General features: G+C 58.1%; 2 protein-coding genes and 1 long non-coding RNA gene across 3 annotated transcripts in view; all 3 read right to left on the bottom strand.

Moving 5' to 3' along the window:
• The window catches only part of LOC148640272 (uncharacterized), a 178,441-nt gene that overhangs the window by 89,476 nt on the left and 66,697 nt on the right, over positions 1-22,268 (bottom strand). The window lies entirely within an intron of this gene.
• erfl3 (Ets2 repressor factor like 3) lies at positions 927-20,363 on the bottom strand. Its single transcript, XM_088620509.1, has 4 exons — positions 19,736-20,363; positions 10,321-10,555; positions 6,550-6,665; positions 927-5,580 (listed from the first exon to the last, which is right to left on the bottom strand). The coding sequence occupies exons 1-4, from the start codon at positions 19,755-19,757 to the stop codon at positions 4,040-4,042; spliced, it is 1,914 nt and encodes a 637-aa protein (XP_088476635.1). The 5' UTR covers positions 19,758-20,363; the 3' UTR covers positions 927-4,039.
• LOC148640276 (uncharacterized) lies at positions 12,723-19,729 on the bottom strand. Its single transcript, XM_088620536.1, has 2 exons — positions 13,850-19,729; positions 12,723-13,761 (listed from the first exon to the last, which is right to left on the bottom strand). Exon 1 carries the CDS (start codon positions 19,082-19,084, stop codon positions 18,164-18,166), a length of 921 nt encoding a protein of 306 aa, XP_088476662.1. The 5' UTR covers positions 19,085-19,729; the 3' UTR covers positions 12,723-13,761; positions 13,850-18,163.

Here is a 22,268-nt window from a genome sequence, read left to right as displayed (position 1 = left end):
GGGCAGGCGTGTGCGCAGGTTTCTCGAAAGCGGAGCGAGGAGAGGGGTGACGGGGGCGCTGAGGTTCCTGTGGTGGACCTGCCTGTCTGCAGAGACGTGCAGCAGAGCAGCAGAGCAGCAGAGCTGTGCTTTCCAGCAGCAGCCCGGGACGGCGCAGCTCCCTGCCTATCGGCTCTGGGCTACAGCGCAGCAACTGAACTGAATAGCGGACCGGGCTGTGGTACAGTAAAGTGGACCGAGCCCGACTGGTGGGAGTTGACAGCAGGCCGTGGACCCTATGGACTGGGCTGCATCATTTTGGCCTAGAGTCCAGTATGATGGATTGGGCTGTAGTTGAGCCATTGGGACAGTGTGTTAGACTAGACTGTACCATTGGGACAGGGGTGTAGCGTGTTAGACTGGACTGTACCATTAGTACAGGGTTGTAGCATGTTAGACTGGACTGTACCATTAGTACAGGGTTGTAGCGTGTTAGACTGGACTGTACCATTGGGACAGGGGTGTAGCGTGTTAGACTGGACTGTACCATTAGTACAGGGTTGTAGTGTGTTAGACTGGACTGTACCATTGGGACAGGGTTGTAGCGTGTTAGACTGGACTGTACCATTGGGACAGGGTTGTAGCGTGTTAGACTGGACTGTACCATTGGGACAGGGTTGTAGCGTGTTAGACTGGACTGTACCATTAGTACAGGGTTGTAGCGTGTTAGACTGGACTGTACCATTGGGACAGGGGTGTAGCATGTTAGACTGGACTGTACTATTGGGACAGGGTTGTAGTGTGTTAGACTGGACTGTACCATTGGGACAGGGCTGTAGCGTGTTAGAACGGACTGTAACATTGGACCAGGTTGTAGCATGTTAAGACTGGACTGTACCACTGGGACAGGAACTGGAGTAAAGAATCAGTCCTGGACCCTGCAGAGGTGGTTTTGAACCAGTTTTAATGAACCCTGATTACAGTTTAATTACAATTCAAGAGAAAGAGGAGGAAGGTGAGAGATGAAGGTGGAATATCAGGAGTTAGTCTCCCCCCAGGGAGGGAGGGGGGCAGCTTGAAAAGAGGAACAGAGTAGATCTGGCGAAAATGATAGACCCCTCCCTCCCTTGACCAACACAAATTAAACACACAGGAACAGGGAGCTGGAAAATAAACTTCCAAGGAGACGAGAGGGCCCAGGGCTCCGGGCGCCCCCCTCCACCCCACGCCCTCCCGGCTTCAACGCCATAACGACCGGGCCGCGAGGTCGGGGGGGGTCATCACCGGGGGCGGCCAGGCGCCGGCCAACAGCAACAACAACAACAACAATAATAATAAACAACAAGAATAATAATAAAACAGCAATATTGACAATACCAGGAGGAAATTAAACAAGAGGGAGAAAATATTAACTTGCTAAAGAAACTTAAACCAGCCTGCGTCACGTGCACCGGTGCCGTCGCCGTGCCCCAAGGGCGGACTAGGCCTGGCCTTGTAGTCCGCCGCAAAAGGGAAAAGAACTACAGATCCCAGCAGTGGGGCACTTCCTGTCACCGCGTTCCTGGAATCGCGCCACCTGCTGGCCGGCTCCAAACAGCGAGCTTGAAATGGGAGACGCACCCGATCTCCACCTCGTTCAGGGACAAGAGAGGCAGCCCCCCCCCACCCCCACCCCGAGGGGCGCAGCACTGCGGGGGGCCAGTGCAGGCGACGCAAGGCCGAGAAATATGACAGGATGTAGAAGAGAGTAAGGCAGCTGTCAGTTATAATACAGGCACAGCTCAGGATGGCGATGGCGGCTCCAGATCCGTACTGGACCTCCGGGCTTTCTGCAGCTCCCCCGTACTGGAGCACAGACGACCAGGAGCAGAGTCCTCACCCCCCATCTTCACCCTGATCTGTGCTCTAAAGAGTTTTTTTTTTTCAATTTTATTTTTCCATTTTCGCTGTAAATCATTTTCTTCTTTCAATTTAAAAAAAAATAAACATTTTATTAAAATCCCCTGATACATCCCGGGATCCCCTCCCTGCCACCCCATAACCTCCCCCTCCCCCACCCACCCCCCAAAAAACAAGCCCAATTCCACCCCCCCGCGGGAGAGAGTGAGCGAGAGAGAGGGAGGGAGAGAGGGGGAGACAGACCGACTGCCACCCCCTCTCTCCACCCCCCCAATTCCTTTACAAAAAATTAAAAAATCACTTCCTGGATCGATCATAAAAATTTTAACGCTATCTTAAAAAATTTCTATCCCTCCGTTTAGCATATGTAATATATATATTTTTATAGATATAAAGGTAGAGAGCCTGTGGTATCTGTGTACAACATCTTCACTAGGAATTTGTTCGGGCTAAAAAAAGAAGGCACAGGGGGCGCACCACGCTGGGCAGCGGGGGACAGGAGTGGGGCGCCTGGCGGGGCGGCGGGGGACAGGGGTCATGCTGTGATGGACAGGGGCTGGACGCCATGCTGGGAGGTGAAGGACAGGGGCATGCCATGATGGGCGGTAGGGAGAGGGGTTGGACGCCACAGTGGGCAGTAGGGGGTCAGGGGTTGGACGCCACGCTGGGGGTCAGGAGTCATGCCATGATGGGCAGTAGGGTCAGGGGTTGGACGCCACGCTGGGGGTCAGGAGTCATGCCATGATGGGCAGTAGGGGGTCAGGGGTTGGACGCCACGCTGGGGGTCAGGAGTCATGCCATGATGGGCAGTAGGGGGTCAGGGGTTGGACGCCACGCTGGGGGTCAGGAGTCATGCCATGATGGGCAGTAGGGGGTCAGGGGTTGGACGCCACGCTGGGGGTCAGGAGTCATGCCATGATGGGCAGTAGGGTCAGGGGTTGGACGCCACGCTGGGGGTCAGGAGTCATGCCATGATGGGCAGTAGGGTCAGGGGTTGGACGCCACGCTGGGGGTCAGGAGTCATGCCATGATGGGCAGTAGGGACAGGGGTTGGACGCCACGCTGGGGGTCAGGAGTCATGCCATGATGAGCAGTAGGGACAGGGGTTGGACGCCACGCTGGGGGTCAGAAGTCATGCCATGATGAGCAGTAGGGACAGGGGTTGGACGCCGAGCTGGGGTCAGGAGTCATGCCATGATGGGTGGTAGAGACAGGGGTTGAACACCATGATAGGAGGTAAAAGACAGGGGTCATGCTGTGATGGGCAGTAGGGGGTCGCCCCAGTGGGCAGTGGGGGACAGGAATCAGGCCAAGACGGGCAGTAGGAACAGGGGTTGGACGCCGGTGGGGGTCAGGGGTCATGCCACGACCGGCAGACCCGAGCCGGCCGGCGCAGGGCGGGGGGCCGCAGACCCGAAGCGGCAAGGGCTGGCTCGTCAGACCCAGCCCGGAGCGGCCGAGCGCAGCTGCACATGGCTTTGAGTCAGTTCGATCCGCATCCGAAGAGCGGCGGGTTGTTTTTCAAGAAAGAACCCTTCCCTGATCTGGTGTGTGTGTGCGCGCGCGTGTCTACAGTACAACCTCCGGGGTCCCCCCCTCTCGTTGGTCCAGGCCGGACACTCGCCGGAGGAGAGCTCGGTTCGCGTGGCCCCCCGGATCTGGAGCCGAGCGTCGGCCGCGGGTCCGAGTGTCACCCCGCCACGCGGCTCTGTACGGTGTAGTGTGTGTGCGTGTGTGCTTGCGTGTGTCGCCCGAGTGCAAGGGTTCGGCCTTCCTGCACGGAGAGGGGGGGGGTCAAACGCCCCCTCCCCAGAACACACCCCGCGAGGCGGCCCGGGCGCGAGCGAGCGGGTCAGTCTGCAGGCCGTGGCCCAGGGAGCGCCGCCGGCTGGTGAACGTGGTAAAAACAGGCACTTTACACGGAACTGCAGGAGGGGGGGGGGGCAGGAGCGGGGCGCTGGGGCGCAGGGGCAGTACGAGCAGTGCGGCGCCCCGGGCGGTCCGGGCGAGAAGGCCACTTCGGAGATGGGAGCCCGCGGAGAGGCGGGGCAGAGGGATCACGGCGAATCCAGCGTGTTCCGTGGAGCTTATACGAGGGGCCGTCAGTGTCCGGTGTCCGGTGTCCGGTGGGTCAGTGTGTCGGGGGCTGGGGGAGGTGGGATCAGCAGTCCCTGTTCTCCAGCGAGAGCTGGGCGGCGGCGCGGTGCAGGTCCTGGCCGGCGGGGGCGGGGGCGGGGGCCGGGGGGCTGCCGGGCGAGCGCTCCCCCTCGGCGCCCCCCTCCTCGCTGCTGCGCACCTTCTTGTCGTCGCTCTCCTCGGCGCCGGCCTCCAGTCGCTGGTCCTCGCTCCAGCGCCGCTTGAAGCGCAGCTTCAGGGGGATGCACTTGGTGCCGCCGGGGCTCAGGGGCGGCGGCGGCGGGGGGGGCGCCGGGGCGGGCTCGGGGGGCTCGCTCTTGGGGGCGGGCCGGGCCGGGGCCAGGAGGGGAGGGGCGGCGGGGGTCTTGAACACGTCCTCGTCCAGCTCCTCGTCGCCCGCGGTCCCGTTGTGGGGCGCCGAGAAGGGGTCGTCGTCGTCCTCCTCGTCCTCCCGGTCCTCCTCGCTGATGTCCGTCACCTCCACCTCCTCCTCCTCCTCCTCCGAGTCCACGTCGGAGATGGGCTCCACCTTGATCTTGGGGAGCCCCCCGCCGGAGGAGGAGGAGGAGGAGGAGGAGCAGGGGGGGTGGGACGCCAGGCCGGAGCTGCCGGCCGAGCCGAGGTCGCCGCCGCCGCCGTAGGAGAGCGAGGAGGGCGGGGGGCCCGAGCCGGCCCGGCCCGGCTGGTTCTGGTTCTGCTGGCCGTCGCGGTGCTTGCGGCCCAGCGGCGGGGGCTGCAGCTTGAACTTGAAGGGCGACAGGTGGGGCGCCGGCTCGTCGGCGGGCAGGTGCAGCGGGGGGCCCAGCGCGTGGCCGTGGCCGTGCGGGAGGGGCAGCGGGTGCGACAGCGAGGGGTGCCCCCGCTCCCGGCCCTCCCCGGCCTTGTCGGGGCGCTGGGGCTGCGGCACCACGATGTTGGGGTAGTGCAGGAAGGCGCGGGGGCTGAGGTGGTAGTTGTAGACGCTCTGCGTGTGCGCCTGCAGGTAGCGCTTCATGTCCTCGGGGTTGAAGGAGAAGTGGGTGCCCAGCATGGGGCTCAGCGTGGGCGAAGGGGTGTAGGGCAGGTGCGAGGAGGGCGTCATGGACAGCGCGGGCGACAGCGCGGGCGCCAGGAGCGAGCCCCCGCCGCCGGCGCCCGGCCCGGGCAGGGGCGACACCGGGAAGGGGCTGAGGGGGTCGGGGTGCACGCGGTGCGCGGGGGGAGGGCGGGGCGGGGGCGGCGGCCCGCCGTAGACGCGGAACAGCGAGTCGTGCGACAGCCGGGGGTGCAGGATGCCGCGGAAGCCCCCCCCGCCGCCGCCGCCGCCCGGGACGTCCCGCCCGCCGCCGCCGGCCCGCTCCTCCGCCCCGCCGCCGCCGCCCCCCTCCTCGATCTCGGAGTTGACGGAGGTGCCGTCGCTGCAGTCGCTCACGGAGCCCCGGGCCATGCGCCGCGCCACGCTGGAGAACACGCCCGGGCTGCGCAGCTCCTCGCTGGGGGACAGCACGTCGGAGGGCGTGGAGGGGGGGAACCGGAAATGAGCCCCCCCAGACGGCACAGGAGGGGCGCTCTGAGGGACTCCACTGCCTAGAGAGAGAGAGAGGGGTTAATACAGACACACTGACTGGACACTCCAGTACATTAACACTGCACTGAGAGAGAGAGGGGTTAATACAGACACACTGACTGGACACTCCAGTACATTAACACTGCACTGAGAGAGAGAGGGGGGTTAATACAGACACACTGACTGGACACTCCAGTACATGAACACTGCACTGAGAGAGAGGGGTTAATACAGACACACTGACTGGACACTCCAGTACATTAACACTGCACTGAGAGAGAGAGGGGTTAATACAGACACACTGACTGGACACTCCAGTACATTAACACTGCACTGAGAGAGAGAGGGGTTAATACAGACACACTGACTGGACACTCCAGTACATTAACACTGCACTGAGAGAGAGAGGGGTTAATACAGACACACTGACTGGACACTCCAGTACATTAACACTGCACTGAGAGAGAGAGGGTTAATACAGACACACTGACTGGACACTCCAGTACATTAACACTGCACTGAGAGAGAGGGGTTAATACAGACACACTGACTGGACACTCCAGTACATTAACACTGCACTGAGAGAGAGAGGGGTTAATACAGACACACTGACTGGACACTCCAGTACATGAACACTGCACTGAGAGAGGGGTTAATACTGACACACTGACTGGACACTCTAGTACATGAACACTGCACTGAGAGAGAGAGAGGGGTTAATACAGACACACTGACTGGACACTCCAGTACATTAACACTGCACTGAGAGAGAGAGAGGGGTTAATACAGACACACTGACTGGACACTCCAGTACATTAACACTGCACTGAGAGAGAGAGGGGTTAATACAGACACACTGACTGGACACTCCAGTACATTAACACTGCACTGAGAGAGAGAGGGGTTAATACAGACACACTGACTGGACACTCCAATACATAGTGTGTAAGACCGAAAAACAGACGCAGTGGAGTTTGAAGAGCACTGACCTGCAGAGCCCATGTCAATGAAAGGGTAGTTGACCAGGACCAGTTTGTTGAAGTTGAACTTGTAGGTGAAGCGTTTCCCCTTGGTCTTGTGCAGAATCCGCTTGTTATAGTAATACCTGTAACACAGACAGACAGGGGTGCTTTACTGCACTGCTGCACACAGGAATCAGACTCCCTTTGACACTGACAGAGCAGTCTGAGAGTCTGCAGGCTGGACTGGACTGGGAGCTGGACTAGAGATTCACTGGGATTATAACCAGACTCACTGACACTGACAGAGCAGCCTGAGAGTCTGCAGGCTGGACTGGACTGACTGGACTGGGAGCTGGATTACTTGTTATCTTGCTGACGATAATCCCAGTTAGAGTTGCCAGTCTATCTTTGATCATGGTGCAGAGATTCGAGTGCGGGTCAGTGCTCAGGGAGTGCGCCCCTGGGTCTGGTCAGGCTGTGGGACAACAGCCCCCATTGTGCGCGAGAGGGAGGGCGAGTATGACCGTCACGTTCCCGGCCTTATTGTTACCCCACAGAAAGAGCTCTTTGTTCTGCGTGTGACCCCAGGGCAGGAGGGGCCGACACCGACACACTCTCCTCCACAAACGTGCGCTCCAGTGTGCAGGGACTGTTCACACTGCAGCGTGCGGTCCTGCGTCTCCGCCCAGCGCTGTACCGGACTCCAGCACAGCGGACGGGACTAACTACAGCATCACACCTAATCACGGCGCTGTAGCATAGTATTACAGTACAGTATCACACTTCAGAAATCAGATCCTGTGCTGTACTATAGTGTAGTATTATAGTACAGAATCACACTTCAGAATCAGATCCTGTGCTCTACTATAGTGTAGTATTACAGTACAGTATCACACTTCAGAAATCAGATCCTGTGCTGTACTAGAGTGTAGTATTATAGTACAGAATCACACTTTAGAATCAGATCCTGTGCTGTACTATAGTGTAGTATTATAGTACAGTATCACACTTCAGAATCAGATACTGTGCTGTACTATAGTGTAGTATTATAGTACAGAATCACACTTTAGAATCAGATCCTGTGCTGTACTAGAGTGTAGTATTATAGTACAGAATCACACTTCAGAATCAGATCCTGTGCTGTACTATAGTGTAGTATTATAGTACAGTATCACACTTCAGAAATCAGATCCTGTGCTGTACTAGAGTGTAGTATTATAGTACAGAATCACACTTCAGAATCAGATCCTGTGCTGTACTATAGTGTAGTATTATAGTACAGTATCACACTTTAGAATCAGATCCTGTGCTGTACTATAGTGTAGTATTATAGTACAGTATCACACTTTAGAATCAGATCCTGTGCTGTACTATAGTGTAGTATTATAGCACAGAATCACACTTCAGAATCAGATACTGTGCTGTACTATAGTGTAGTATTATAGTACAGAATCACACTTCAGAATCAGATCCTGTGCTGTACTATAGTGTAGTATTACAGTACAGTATCACACTTTAGAATCAGATCCTGTGCTGTACTATAGTGTAGTATTATAGTACAGTATCACACTTTAGAATCAGATCCTGTGCTGTACTATAGTGTAGTATTATAGTACAGTATCACACTTCAGAATCAGATACTGTGCTGTACTATAGTGTAGTATTATAGTACAGAATCACACTTCAGAATCAGATCCTGTGCTGTACTATAGTGTAGTATTATAGTACAGTATCACACTTCAGAAATCAGATCCTGTGCTGTACTATAGTGTAGTATTATAGCACAGAATCACACTTTAGAATCAGATCCTGTGCTGTACTATAGTGTAGTATTATAGTACAGAATCACACTTCAGAATCAGATCCTGTGCTGTACTATAGTGTAGTATTATAGTACAGTATCACACTTTAGAACCAGATCCTGTGCTGTACTATAGTGTAGTATTATAGTACAGTATCACACTTTAGAACCAGATCCTGTGCTGTACTATAGTGTAGTATTATAGTACAGTATCACACTTTAGAACCAGATCCTGTGCTGTACTATAGTGTAGTATTATAGTACAGTATCACACTTTAGAATCAGATCCTGTGCTGTACTATAGTGTAGTATTATAATACAGTATCACACTTCAGAATCAGAGCCTGTTGTAGTATAGTGTAGTAGTATAGCACAGTATTGCTCTTCAGAATTCAAAGTACTATTGTACTATAGTGTAGTAGTATAGTACAGTATCGCTCTTCAGAAATCAGAGTACTATCGTACTATAGTGTAGAAGTATTTTAGCATAATACAAACACCCAGTTTGCACTTGTATTCATGAAAGTCAAACAGAGCAGCTTGGCAGAAGCGTTTCTCCTGTCAGATGCGAGCTGAAATGATTCTCGAAGTGCGTGCGAGATCTGTCTGTCTCACGGGCAGTGCGCTCGTGCCCGTGCGATATTTTTAAAGACACCTCTGTGCCAGTAATTAGTGGGTGGATCCTACGACGCCCACAGCCAGTCTCTCTGCTGCTCTCTGCTGCTCCTCTCCCTCTGTCTGCGTCTGCTGAAATTGCATGTTTCCCCACCGGCTGGGTAAACAGTACTTTGCAGAGCCGGGGCTCGTCTCGCACCAGGAGACGAGGAGACACAACAAGAGTAATGACTGGGATACAGCGTCGGAGCTGTTGGGATTCTCCCTGAAATTCCCACTAGTGCCCAGGACAGGCGTTGGTCACGAAGCAGCTCGTTACAGGAGGGGTATTTACACCGGAGACTAGGGGCCATGATGAGGGCCGAAGCAGACAGCAGCGAGACCCTGGACAGGCGTGCTCCTCACACACCCAGCGCTTGCTCTGGCTGCTCGACTGCTGCCGGTCCCGGAGGTCAAAGACGGGCAGATCCCTGGGAGTGCAATGGCCAACAGCTCCTAGCTGGCCGCCCCCTGGAGCTCAGCAGGTGTGGGCCTGGCCAGTACCTGGAGGGGAGGCTCCTGGCAAAAGCTGAGGTTGCTGCTGGAAGAGGGACCAGTAGGGGGCGCTCACCCTGTGGTCTGTGTGGGTCCTGATCTCCCAGTACAGCGATAGAGACACTATACAGTAAAAAAAGGCGCCATCCTTTGAATGAGACGTTAAACAGAGATCCTGACTCTCTGTGGTCATTAAAAATCACAGGGTATTTCCCCAAAAAGAGTAGGGGTGTTACGCCGGTGTACTGGCCAAATTTCCCCCCTGGCCTTTACCAATCAGGGCCTCCCAATAATCCCCATCTCTGAACTGGCTTCATCACTCTGCTCTCCTCCCCGCTGAGAGCTGCTGTGGTGAATGGAGAGGCGCATCATCCAGCTGGGGTTAGACATTGGGGGTGGAGGGGATCCCCATGACCCGTATAGCACTTTGAGTGGAGTGGCCAGAAAAGATTGTGCTGTCAGTGAGTCTGATTATAATCCCAGTGAATCACTAGTCCAGCTCCCAGTCCAGTCAGTCCAGTCCAGCCTGGAGAGTCTCAGACTGCTCTGTCAGTGTCAGTGGAGTCTGATTATAATCCCAGTGAATCACTAGTCCAGCTCCCAGTCCAGTCAGTCCAGTCCAGCCTGCAGACTCTCAGACTGCTCTGTCAGTGAGTCTGATTATAATCCCAGTGAATCTCTAGTCCAGCTCCCAGTCCAGTCAGTCCAGTCCAGCCTGGAGAGTCTCAGACTGCTCTGTCAGTGTCAGTGAGTCTGATTATAATCCCAGTGAATCACTAGTCCAGCTCCCAGTCCAGTCAGTCCAGTCCAGCCTGGAGAGTCTCAGACCACGATGGAGAGAGAGTCACCTGAGTGCGCGGCTCAGCTTGTCGTAGTTCATCTGCGGTTTACACTTCCTCGCGCCCCAGAGCCGGGCGACCTCGTCGGGGTCCTTGATGACGAACTCGCCGTAGTCGCCCTGCCAGGCGATGACATCGTGGTACTCCTCCTTCCGCAGCAGCTCCAGGATGAAGTGCCAGAGCTGGATCTGCCTGGAGCCGGGGCTCGACTCAGGCTTGTAGGCCCAGTCTGGGAAAGCAAACCCTGTTAGAGAGAGAGAGAGGGGGGTTCATACAGACACACTGACTGGACACTCCAGTACATTAACACTGCACTGAGAGAGAGAGGGGTTAATACAGACACACTGACTGGACACTCCAGCACATTAACACTGCACTGAGAGAGAGGGGTTAATACAGACACACTGACTGGACACTCCAGTACATTAACACTGCACTGAGAGAGAGGGGTTAATACAGACACACTGACTGGACACTCCAGTACATTAACACTGCACTGAGAGAGAGGGGTTAATACAGACACACTGACTGGACACTCCAGTACATTAACACTGCACTGAGAGAGAGAGGGGTTCATACAGACACACTGACTGGACACTCCAGTACATTAACACTGCACTGAGAGAGAGGGGTTAATACAGACACACTGACTGGACACTCCAGTACATTAACACTGCACTGAGAGAGAGAGGGGTTCATACAGACACACTGACTGGACACTCCAGTACATCAACACTGCACTGAGAGAGAGGGGTTAATACAGACACACTGACTGGACACTCCAGTACATTAACACTGCACTGAGAGAGAGAGGGGTTCATACAGACACACTGACTGGACACTCCAGTACATCAACACTGCACTGAGAGAGAGGGGTTAATACAGACACACTGACTGGACACTCCAGTACATGAACACTGCACTGAGAGAGAGAGAGGGGTTAAATTGGTATGATTGTGACTGGAAAACCTGGAGTGGTTGGGCTGGATTGCACAGCTGCTTGCTGGGAGTCTGAATGACAACACTGCAGGAGCTGGAAACAAGGGCCTGCTGCTCCCGGAGAGTGTGACCCCACCTCAACCTTCATGACCTCACTCAAACCCCCACCCCGGGGAGACACCCGATCCCCCTCACTCCGCGAGCAGAGAGCCGCATCAATAATGACTGAGCTGAGAGCGCCTGTCAAAACGAGTGTCCTGGGACAGCAGGAGAGAGACGGGGGGGGACAGAGGGAGAGAGAGGTCCTGCGAAGGACTGCCGGGCAGGGCCGCGTTCTTAGAAAGCGGAGCCCCTCCGAACAGCCCCGTCCCGAGAGGGGGTGGGGGTGGGAGATGAGATCATCGTGTTTCTCGGCAGCAGCTCAGAGCTGTGCAGGTCGACAACATCGGAAATACCGAACTAACAGGTTTTTCACAACACTGCCTGCCTGAATACAAAGAGGAATCACAGAGACCGAAGTGCGAGAGATCTAGGACACTCAGTCACCCGTATCTTCACACTCACACTCCTTCATCATCATCAGAGCTGTAGAGTCACTGTAAAGACACTCAGTCCAGCTCATCTGTATCTTCACACTAACACTCCTTCATCATCATCAGAGCTGTAGAGTCACTGTAGAGACACTCAGTCCAGCTCCTCTGTATCTTCACACTAACACTCCTTCATCATCATCATCATCAGAGCTGGAGAGTCACTGTAGAGACACTCAGTCCAGCTCCTCTGTATCTTCACACTCACACTCCTTCATCATCATCAGAGCTGGAGAAGACTTGCTCCACTGTTAATCTGTATAATTAGCGATCATGCATGATGCTGTTCTAGAACTTGCTCCCACTGCTCATGGGAAATGGCCAAGCACAGCACTGTGGGTGAGCTGTACTGGTTCCGTGGGTCTGAAGCATCTCCAGAACCAGCACTTAAACCTGAACAAGAGCCCAGATCAGGAGGCTGTTCTCTACACAGAGGGTGCTGGGAGAGTGGAACGCGCTGCCCAGTCATGTGGTTGAAGCCGATCCACTGGATTCTCCCAGGACACAGCTGGATGAGATCCTGGGATAAATTAAAGACAGAGCGAACAGCCTCCTGTCATTTGTAACCCGTCCTGTGTTTAATTACCATTAAATTCGGTAATGTTAGGATTGCTGTTAATATAAACTCGTGTCTCTGAACAATACAAGGTTTGCAGACACCAGATCTGCCTCGCCAGTGTCAGTATCAGCGCCTCAGTACAGACAGATACAGCCTGTTCTCTTCTGACAGCCTTGAGGTCACAGTCAAAACACCGACGCGCTGACACACTGACACCCAGACGAGCATAAAAAATTCATCACTGGAGAGACGGGGGGGCAGTTATTTACAGGTCTGATGATGATGAAGGAGTGTTTGTGTGAAGATACAGAGGAGCTGGACTGAGTGTCTCTACAGCTCTGATGATGATGAAGGAGTGTGAGTGTGAAGATACAGAGGAGCTGGACTGAGTGTCTCTACAGTGACTCTACAGCTCTGATGATGATGAAGGAGTGTTAGTGTGAAGATACAGAGGAGCTGGACTGAGTGTCTCTACAGTTACTCTACAGCTCTGATGATGATGAAGGAGTGTGAGTGTGAAGATACAGAGGAGCTGGACTGAGTGTCTCTACAGTGACTCTACAGCTCTGATGATGATGAAGGAGTGTTAGTGTGAAGATACAGATGAGCTGGACTGAGTGTCTCTACAGTGACTCTACAGCTCTGATGATGATGAAGGAGTGTTAGTGTGAAGATACAGAGGAGCTGGACTGAGTGTCTCTACAGTTACTCTACAGCTCTGATGATGATGAAGGAGTGTGAGTGTGAAGATACAGAGGAGCTGGACTGAGTGTCTCTACAGTGACTCTACAGCTCTGATGATGATGAATGAGTGTGAGTGTGAAGATACAGAGGAGCTGGACTGAGTGTCTCTACAGTTACTCTACAGCTCTGATGATAATGAAGGAGTGTGAGTGTGAAGATACAGAGGAGCTGGACTGAGTGTCCAACCGATCGTCAGCTATCAAGGAATGAAAGAGTTAACAACACAGGAGGAAGAAGGGGCAGGGCATTCCTGGAATCTGTGGCAGTGCTTGGTGACAGGAAGTGTGCCGTGCTCTGCACCACAGCGCCGACTGTACTTCCTGCCCAAGCGTCTCTGGGGAACATCAGTGTGGTTTCACTCTGCTCGGAGGTACAGCACCTCAAACCCGATCCCAGAAACCCGTCCAACTGCTTCCCCAAAGGACCGCAGAGTAAGAGCTTCAACAATAGAGCTGCATTGTTTGCTCCATTCACCCTCCACTCTGTGTACAGAGGTGCATCCTGCTCTTAATCTCCACTGGTGACCGTGGGTGAAGGTGACCGCAAACATGGCATCCCTGTCAGACAGCCTTACATGGGTTCAGACCCTCCTAGACAGATGCTCGTGCACACGACACTCTGACCCCCCCTCGCACGCGTGAACACACCCGTGCACACGACACGGAACCCCCCCCCGCACGCGTGAACACACCCGTGCACACGACACTGAACCCCCCTCGCACGCGTGAACACTCGCGCGCACCACACTGAACCCCCCTCGCACGTCTGAACACACTCGCGCGCACGACACTCTGACCCTTCCCCTCGCGCGTCTGAACACACTCGTGCGCACGACACTCTGACCCTTCCCCTCGCGCGTCTGAACACACTCGTGCGCACGACACTGAACCCCTCTTGCACGTCTGAACACACTCGTGCGCACCACACTCTGACCCTTCCCCTCGCGGGTCTGAACACACTCGTGCGCACCACACTCTGACCCTTCCCCTCGCACGTCTGAACACACTCGCGCGCACGACACTCTGACCCTTCCCCTCGCGCGTCTGAACACACTCGTGCGCACCACACTCTGACCCTTCCCCTCGCACGTCTGAACACACTCTGATCCCCCCATTGCCTATGATGCTCCCCACTCCAGGTGCACCCACTGCCAGTGGCCACAATGCTGCTGCGTGTCCCTGGCCGCCGTGCGTCAGCGCTGACTCACTGCGTGTGCGTGAGCGTTTGTCACTCAGCCGCAACGCAAACTCTTCCTCTGCTCTCGCTCCCTCCTCCCCCTCGCGGACACATCTCCTAGCAACCACACACTTCAGCTCTAAAAATAACCCCAGGAACACAGAGCAGGAAAAAATAAAATAAACGCCAATTAATCCTCTGAAGCCCAGAGAGGGGCTCGGATGCGACAGGTAACGAGAGATCAGAGATGGAGAGTCCGGGAGGAGCAGCAACAGGTACCTCAGCTGAGGAGCTCAGCCCTGGGGATCCTGGTGCACAGCCTGACAGCAGGGCCTAGCACAGCCTGGCACAGCACAGTCTGACAACAGGGCCTGGCACATCACAGAACGGCACAGCACAGCCTGGCACAGCACAGTCTGACAACAGGGCCTGGCACATCACAGAGCGGCACAGCACAGTCTGACAACAGGGCCTGGCACATCACAGAACGGCACAGCACAGCCTGACAGCAGGGCCTAGCACAGCCTGGCACAGCACAGTCTGACAACAGGGCCTGACACAGCACAGAACGGCACAGCACAGCCTGACAGCAGGGCCTGACACAGCACAGAACGGCACAGCACAGCCTGACAGCAGGGCCTGGCACATCACAGAACGGCACAGCACAGTCTGACAACAGGGCCTGGCACAGCCTGGTACAGCACAGTCTGACAACAGGGCCTGACAGCACAGACCGGCACAGCCTGGTACAGCACAGCCTGACAGCACAGTCTGACAACAGGGCCGGGCACAGCACAGAACAGCACAGCACAGTCTGACAACAGGGCCTGGCACGGCACAGAACGGCACAGAACGGCACAGCACAGTCTGACAACAGGGCCTGGCACAGCACAGAACGGCACAGCCTGGTACAGCAGGGCACAGAACTGGCACAGCACAGCCTGACAGCAGGGCCTGACACAGCACAGCCTGACAACAGGGCCTGGCACAGCACAGAACGGCACAGCCTGGTACAGCAGGGCACAGAACTGGCACAGCACAGCCTGACAGCAGGGCCTGACACAGCACAGCCTGACAACAGGGCCTGGCACAGCACAGCCTGACAACAGGGCCTGGCACAGCCTGGTACAGCAGGGCACAGAACTGGCACAGCACAGCCTGACACAGCACAGCCTGGCACAGCACAGCCTGGCACAGCACAGTCTGACAACAGGGCCTGGCACAGCACAGCCTGACAACAGGGCCTGGCACAGCACAGAACGGCACAGCCTGGCACAGCACAGTCTGACAACAGGGCCTGGCACAGCACAGTCTGACAACAGGGCCTGGCACAGCACAGAACGGCACAGCACAGTCTGACAACAGGGCCTGGCACAGCGCAGAATGGCACAGCCTGGCACAGCACAGTCTGACAACAGGGCCTGGCACAGCACAGAACGGCACAGCCTGGCACAGCACAGTCTGACAACAGGGCCTGGCACAGCACAGAACGGCACAGCCTGGCACAGCACAGTCTGACAACAGGGCCTGGCACAGCACAGTCTGACAGCAGGGCCTGGCACAGCACAGCCTGGCACAGCACAGTCTGACAGCAGGGCCTGGCACAGCACAGAACAGCACAGCCTGGCACAGCACAGTCTGACAACAGGGCCTGGCACAGCAGGGCACGGCCCCTGCCCACACAGGGTCTCCCCCAGGACAGAGCTCAGGGACGAGCTGCTGCCCTGCTCTTCACCTCACAAGCCGTGTGTCTGCTGCCCTCCCGCGGGGGGGTGGGGGGGTCGCCCCGGGACGAACGCCGCCCCGCTCGTCAGAGCTCGTTAGCTCTGCCGGTGGAAGCTGATTAAGGCCGGCGATCCCCGTTACGCAACCCCCGGCCTCAGCTCCCGGCGGGACAGCTCCCAGCGCGGCTCCCGGCTCTCCCCCCCCGGGATTACGGGAGCGGCGCCGCGGCGACAAGGCAGGGTGATGTAACAGGCTCCCAGCCCCAGCACAGGAACAACAGCGGGGCGCCCCCGGCACACACTACAGGCCCTCACAGTGGGGTACAGGAGAGGGTGAGTGGGGTACGGGCACTCACAGTGGGGTACAGGTGAGGGTGAGTGGGGTACGGGGGCGCTCACAGTGGGGTACAGGAGAGGGGGCAGTGCTCACAGTGGGGTACAGGAGAGGGTGAGTGGGGTACGGGCACTCACAGTGGGGTACAGGTGAGGGTGAGTGGGGTATGGGCACTCACAGTGGGGTACAGGTGAGGGTGAGTGGGGTACAGGTGAGGGTGAGTGGGGTACAGGTGAGGGTGAGTGGGGTACGGGGGCGCTCACAGTGGGGTACAGGAGAGGGTGAGTGGGGTACGGGGGCGCTCACAGTGGGGTACTGGTGAGGGGAGGGAGCCCTCACAGTGGGGTACGGGGGGCGCTCACAGACAATGACCCAGGACTCTGCATGGAGGAAGTGAACGAATCCAAACGGGCCGCTTTACCCAGAACCAGGGGAGCACGCGCACGTTCTGGGGGAGCCCCAGGACCGTGTCTCACCACACCTCGCCATCGCCCCGAAGAAGCGGGCACCCCTTCCACAGCGCGAAAACACCCCCGCCGGGCCGCGGGAGTCCGGAGGAGCTGCCGCCCCACTCCTGGGCCAGGGTGCAGCAGGCCTCAGGAAGGACCCCGTGCTGGGGTCGGTCTGGGGAGAGGAGCACAGTCTCCCCGGGCGGAGCTGGAGCAGGGACTGCAGATTTCACACAGGGGCGCAGGGGGTGCAGGGAGGCACAGAGGGGCACACAGGGGGTGCAGGGAGGCACAGAGGGGCACACAGGGGGTGCAGGGAGGCACAGAGGGGCACAGAGGGCGCAGCGAGGCACAGAGTGGCACACAGGGGGCGCAGGGAGGCACAGAGGGGCACAGAGGGGGCGCAGCGAGGCACAGGAGCACACAGGGGGCACACAGGGGGTGCAGGGAGGCACAGGAGCACACGGGGGGGAGAAGTCAGAGGAGTGAGCCTGCCAACAGACTGATTCAATCACTCAGTGGCCTGATTGTCCCGACTGTCCTGGAAGACAGCTTATCTGATAACGAGCTTAACAAACACCACCACAGCCCTGACAAATCAAAGCCCAGCTCTGATAACCCCGCGTGCACCGGCCACACCAACACCCCCTCTGTGTGGAGGGGCAGCTCAGTCTCAGATCCAGCACAGCTGGGCAGCCTGTTCCACACTCCCACCCCTCTCTGTGTAAAGACAGCTCAGTCTCAGATCCAGCACAGCTGGAAAGCCTGTTCCACACTCCCACCCCTCTCTGTGTAGAGAGACTGGAGCTCTTGGGGACTGAGCTGGTCCAGTTACTGTCCTCATGAGCCCAGATTCACAGCGACCTTTAACCCCTGACTGAAGACCCCCCAGAGCACCTGAAGGACTGGGGACTGAGACTGAGCTGTCCAGTTACTGTCCTCATGAGCCCAGATTCTCAGTGACCTTTAACCCCTGACTGGACCCCAGAGCCCATGAAGGACTGGGGCTCTCAGGGACTGAGCTGGTCCTGGTACTGTCCTCATGAGCCCAGATTCTCAGGGACCGGGATACAGGCGCAGGAACGACGCGGAGGAGAGAGATCTTTCCATCACTCAGCACTAAAACATTCTCTCGCACACACTGCCCCAACCACACGCAGCAGAGGAAAATACCTCCGTGAAGAAAGTTCCACTTGCGAAGAAAAAACAGGGAAAATGCAGCAAGTGTGCGCGAGTCAGCGCGAGGGAGGGGGAGGGCGAGTAATGGAATATATAACTAATGTTTTTAATGTGACTAAACATGACTTCACTACACACGAGCCGCGCTCAGACTGTCTTTAATTATTTATGAGGGGGGAGAGGAGGGGGCCGAGAGACGGGAGACTGCGCTCCAGACACCCGAGCCGGGGGGGGGGCGGCTGGGCCACGGAGCGCCCGGGTGTCCCGAGCGTCGCTTTGGCAGGCGGAGCGCGCTCGGGAGATGTAAAAACACGGGGCCCGACCCACTCGCGAACTCTCCCACCCCCGCCCCACTGTCCCCCCTCGAGCGCGCGACTTCCCAGACTGCTCCCGCACGGACGGAGGAGGAGGAGGACGAGGGGGGGGAGGAGGAGGAGGAGGGGGGAGAAAAAGTTTCGCCAGCCAGCACAACAATGCGTGACCGTGGGCGCAGCCCGTGACGCGGCCAAACTCCTCCCGAAGTGCGTGCAACACGGCGAGCGGGGGGTCCGTGGCGGGTCCGAGCCGGCCCGGAACGAAGTCCGGCGGTCCGGTCCCGTTAACAAGAGGGAAACCCGGGAGCACAGACCCCCCCTCCTCCTCTTCTCCAACATGGATTCCGACACATTCCGAGCGGCGAGGCCCGCAGCACCACTTCCGGAACAGGGGAAGGGGGGGGGAGAGGGCGACTCCGAGCAGCCCAGTCCCGAAAACAAAACCCCGCAGCCCGGGCCGACTTGCCCCCAGCTGAACCCCCCCATCTCTGGGCACCCAGGGGCCCCGGCACGCGCCGGCGCCGTCACCCTCGGGCCGGCTCGCGCGGCGGCGGCGGCTCTCACGGGGGCCGGGCGCGCGGTAGGCCGGGAGCGCTTCCATCTTGAGTGACACTCCGCTCCGCTCCTCTCTCCCCGGCCCGTCCCGTCCCCGGCATGGGCGCCTGCCCCCCTCTCTCCCCCCGCACCGCCGCCCTGCGGCTCCCGAACCCGGGGCACCCCGGAGCCCCGACAGCGCAGCTCCCCAGCCCGCCGCCGTCTCGGCATTCAACAGGTCCGCCTCGCAGCTCCGGGCTCGGCTCCGGCCCGGGAGCGGCGACAGCGGAGTCCAGCTCCAGCCGCCCGGCCCGGTACCGGAGCCGTGACCTCTCACTAACCCGGGCTACTGGGTCTGGGGTCCGGGGTCTCGGGCGGGAGCCGCCAACTCTCCACCCCCCCCCCTACACACACCCCTCCTCCCCCCGAAACTTCCCAACTCGAGCGCTGGCCGAGCAACAGCGGGCGACCGCACAGAACCGGGCCGGCGCGTCCACAACAAATGGGTTTCCGGAACCCCTCCGATCCCCACCAACACACCCCCACAACCCCCCCCCCCTCACCCAACACGCCCCCAGAAACACAGCAGAGGGACCCCGAAACCTGCCCGGGGGCTGAGATTTGAAATACGAGACGCGAGCGGAGCAGTAAAATGGAGGCTCCGAGCGGACCACAGACTTGACGAAGTTGGGAGGAAGTTTTGGAAATTTAATGGGCTGAGTGGCGCTGCGCCCGCCCCGCTCAGACACCCCCATAATAACGACCCGCCGCGCTCGCTCGCCCCGAACCCGAGCCGAGCAGGTCCGGCCCGGCCCGCTCGCGTCCCCGGACCGGACCGGTCCGGACCGGACCGCGCACGGCGGCGGAGCCCGAAACACTCACCCGTCTCTCCCGGCGTCTTCATCGCGCCTCTCGGGCTGGAACAGACGAGCCTGCCGCCCGCGTCGCGGTCTCTCCAGCCAAAAAAAAAAAACTTTTCCGCTCGCTCCTCTCTCGCTCCCTTCCCGTCGCCCGTGGATCTGGAGCCGAGGTGGAATAAATCCGAGCCCCTGCGCTCCCCCGAGCTCCCTCCCCGCGCCGCCCCTTCCTCTCTCCCTCTCTCTCTCTCTCTCTCTCTCCCTCCTCCTCCTCCTCCTCCTCTCCCGGCGGTCTCTGCCCCCGGAGCTGCTGGCTTGCTGGGGAAGAGTTGGAGTGGACCCGGGGCGAGCTCGCCAGACGCACACGCGTGGGGAAAGTGGGCAGGCAGCGGGGCCCCGCGTGTGCGCTCCCGCTCCGCGTGCGGTCGCAGTGTCCACGCACGACTCCGGCCCGGCCGGCCGCCCGCAGGGACACAGGAAAACTCTCGGTCAGGCAGAGTGAGCGCGTCTCCCTTCCTCTCCTCTCTCTCTCTTTTACTGACTTCTTGTTCCTTCGCTCGGCTCGACTCCCTCTGCCCCCCCTGCTCTCTCTCTGGGGTGTCGTGTTTCACTCACGGGGCCGCCCACGCCGGGGAGAGAGAGAGAGGGAGGGAGGAGGGGGGGGGGGGGGGTCACGCCTACTCGCCACGGGCCCCTCGGACGTCACTGCTGCAGCACGCGGCGTCGCCATGGAGACCGCCGCCGCCGCCGCCGTCGTGATGACGCGACGCCCTGTCCCACGCACACGCGTGAGAGCGCGCCGCCGCCGACGTGCCGCGCAGGGGAGGGACGGTGGCGGAGAGACGTCATCGCGCCTCATCGCGTTAGTCAGGGGGTGAGGGGGGGGGAGGAAACTTCCAACTTTCGCTACAAAATGATGAGTTTGTGGGTGAGGACGTAACCAGGGGGAGCGGGTGAGTTTCCGCGAGCCTGGCCGGCAGCAGCGCCGGCGAAGAAGGAATTGGGTACTTCTGCAAGTAAACACGGAAGAAATGTTCATTTGAGTCTGATCGTTCCCCAGGTTTACCCTTTTCTGTTGCAGTAAGATTTCTGTTGCACAGCAGTCTGATCCGCTCCAGGTGTGACAGTGCTGTCAGTCAGACTCCCAGTGAGAGCAGTCTGATCCGCTCCAGGTGTGACAGGGCTGTCAGTCAGACTCCCAGTGCACAGCAGTCTGATCCGCTCCAGGTATGACAGGGCTGTCAGTCAGACTCCCAGTGCGCAGCAGTCTGATCCGCTCCAGGTGTGACAGGGCTGTCAGTCAGACTCCCAGTGCACAGCAGTCTGATCCGCTCCAGGTGTGACAGGGCTGTCAGTCAGACTCCCAGTGCACAGCAGTCTGATCCGCTCCAGGTGTGACAGTGCTGTCAGTCAGACTCCCAGTGCGCAGCAGTCTGATCCGCTCCAGGTGTGACAGTGCTGTCAGTCAGACTCCCAGTGAGAGCAGTCTGATCCGCTCCAGGTGTGACAGTGCTGTCAGTCAGACTCCCAGTGCACAGCAGTCTGATCCGCTCCAGGTGTGACAGGGCTGTCAGTCAGACTCCCAGTGCATAGCAGTCTGATCCGCTCCAGGTGTGACAGTGCTGTCAGTCAGACTCCCAGTGCACAGCAGTCTGATCCGCTCCAGGTGTTGCAGTGCTGTCAGTCAGACTCCCAGTGCACAGCAGTCTGATCCGCTCCAGGTTTTACAGTGCTGTCAGTCAGACTCCCAGTGCACAGCAGTCTGATCCGCTCCAGGTGTGACAGTGCTGTCAGTCAGACTCCCAGTGCACAGCAGTCTGATCCACTCCAGGTTTTACAGTGCTGTCAGTCAGACTACCAGTGCACAGCAGTCTGATCCGCTCCAGGTTTTACAGTGTCTCAAGTCAGACTCTCAGTGCACAGTGTACAACAGTGTACACACTGTACAGAGATCTAGAAACTGACTATCCCTCCAGGACTGGACACCCCTCAGCAGACACACTGACCCCCCCAGGACGAGGACTGGACACCCCTTCAGACACACTGACCTCCCCAGGACGAGGGCTGGACACCCCTCAGCAGACACACTGACCTCCCCAGGACGAGGACTGGACACCCCTGCAGACACACTGACCTCCCCAGGACGAGGACTGGACACCCCTGCAGACACACTGACCTCCCCAGGAAGAGGACTGGACACCCCTGCAGACACACTGACCTCCCCAGGACGAGGACTGGACACCCCTGCAGACACCTGCAGAGTAGATGAGAGAAGAGAGAGGGAGGGAGGAAGAGCAGGAGATAGAGAGGGAGAGAGAGAGGGAGACGAGTAGGAGAGGGAGAGGAGTAGGAGACAGAGGGAGAGAGGGAGATGAGTAGGAGAGAGAGGAGTAACAGGGGGAGATGAGTAGGAGAGGGGGAGTGAGAGAGAAGAAGGAGAGAGAGAGGAGTAACAGGGGGAGAGGAGCAGAGGGGCTCAGGCTCTGCGATGATCTCCTCCTCTCTCACTCAGAGAGCAGGACCTGAGAGATCCGGCCCGCCTGGACCCGGGCTCGACC

Source organism: Lepisosteus platostomus, chromosome 26 (assembly GCF_059453375.1).
Source record: "Lepisosteus platostomus isolate fLepPlt1 chromosome 26, fLepPlt1.hap1, whole genome shotgun sequence".
NCBI lineage: Eukaryota > Metazoa > Chordata > Actinopteri > Semionotiformes > Lepisosteidae > Lepisosteus > Lepisosteus platostomus.
The sequence above is the reverse complement of the archived record's forward strand: the minus strand, read 5'-3'. Positions and strand labels throughout refer to the sequence as shown.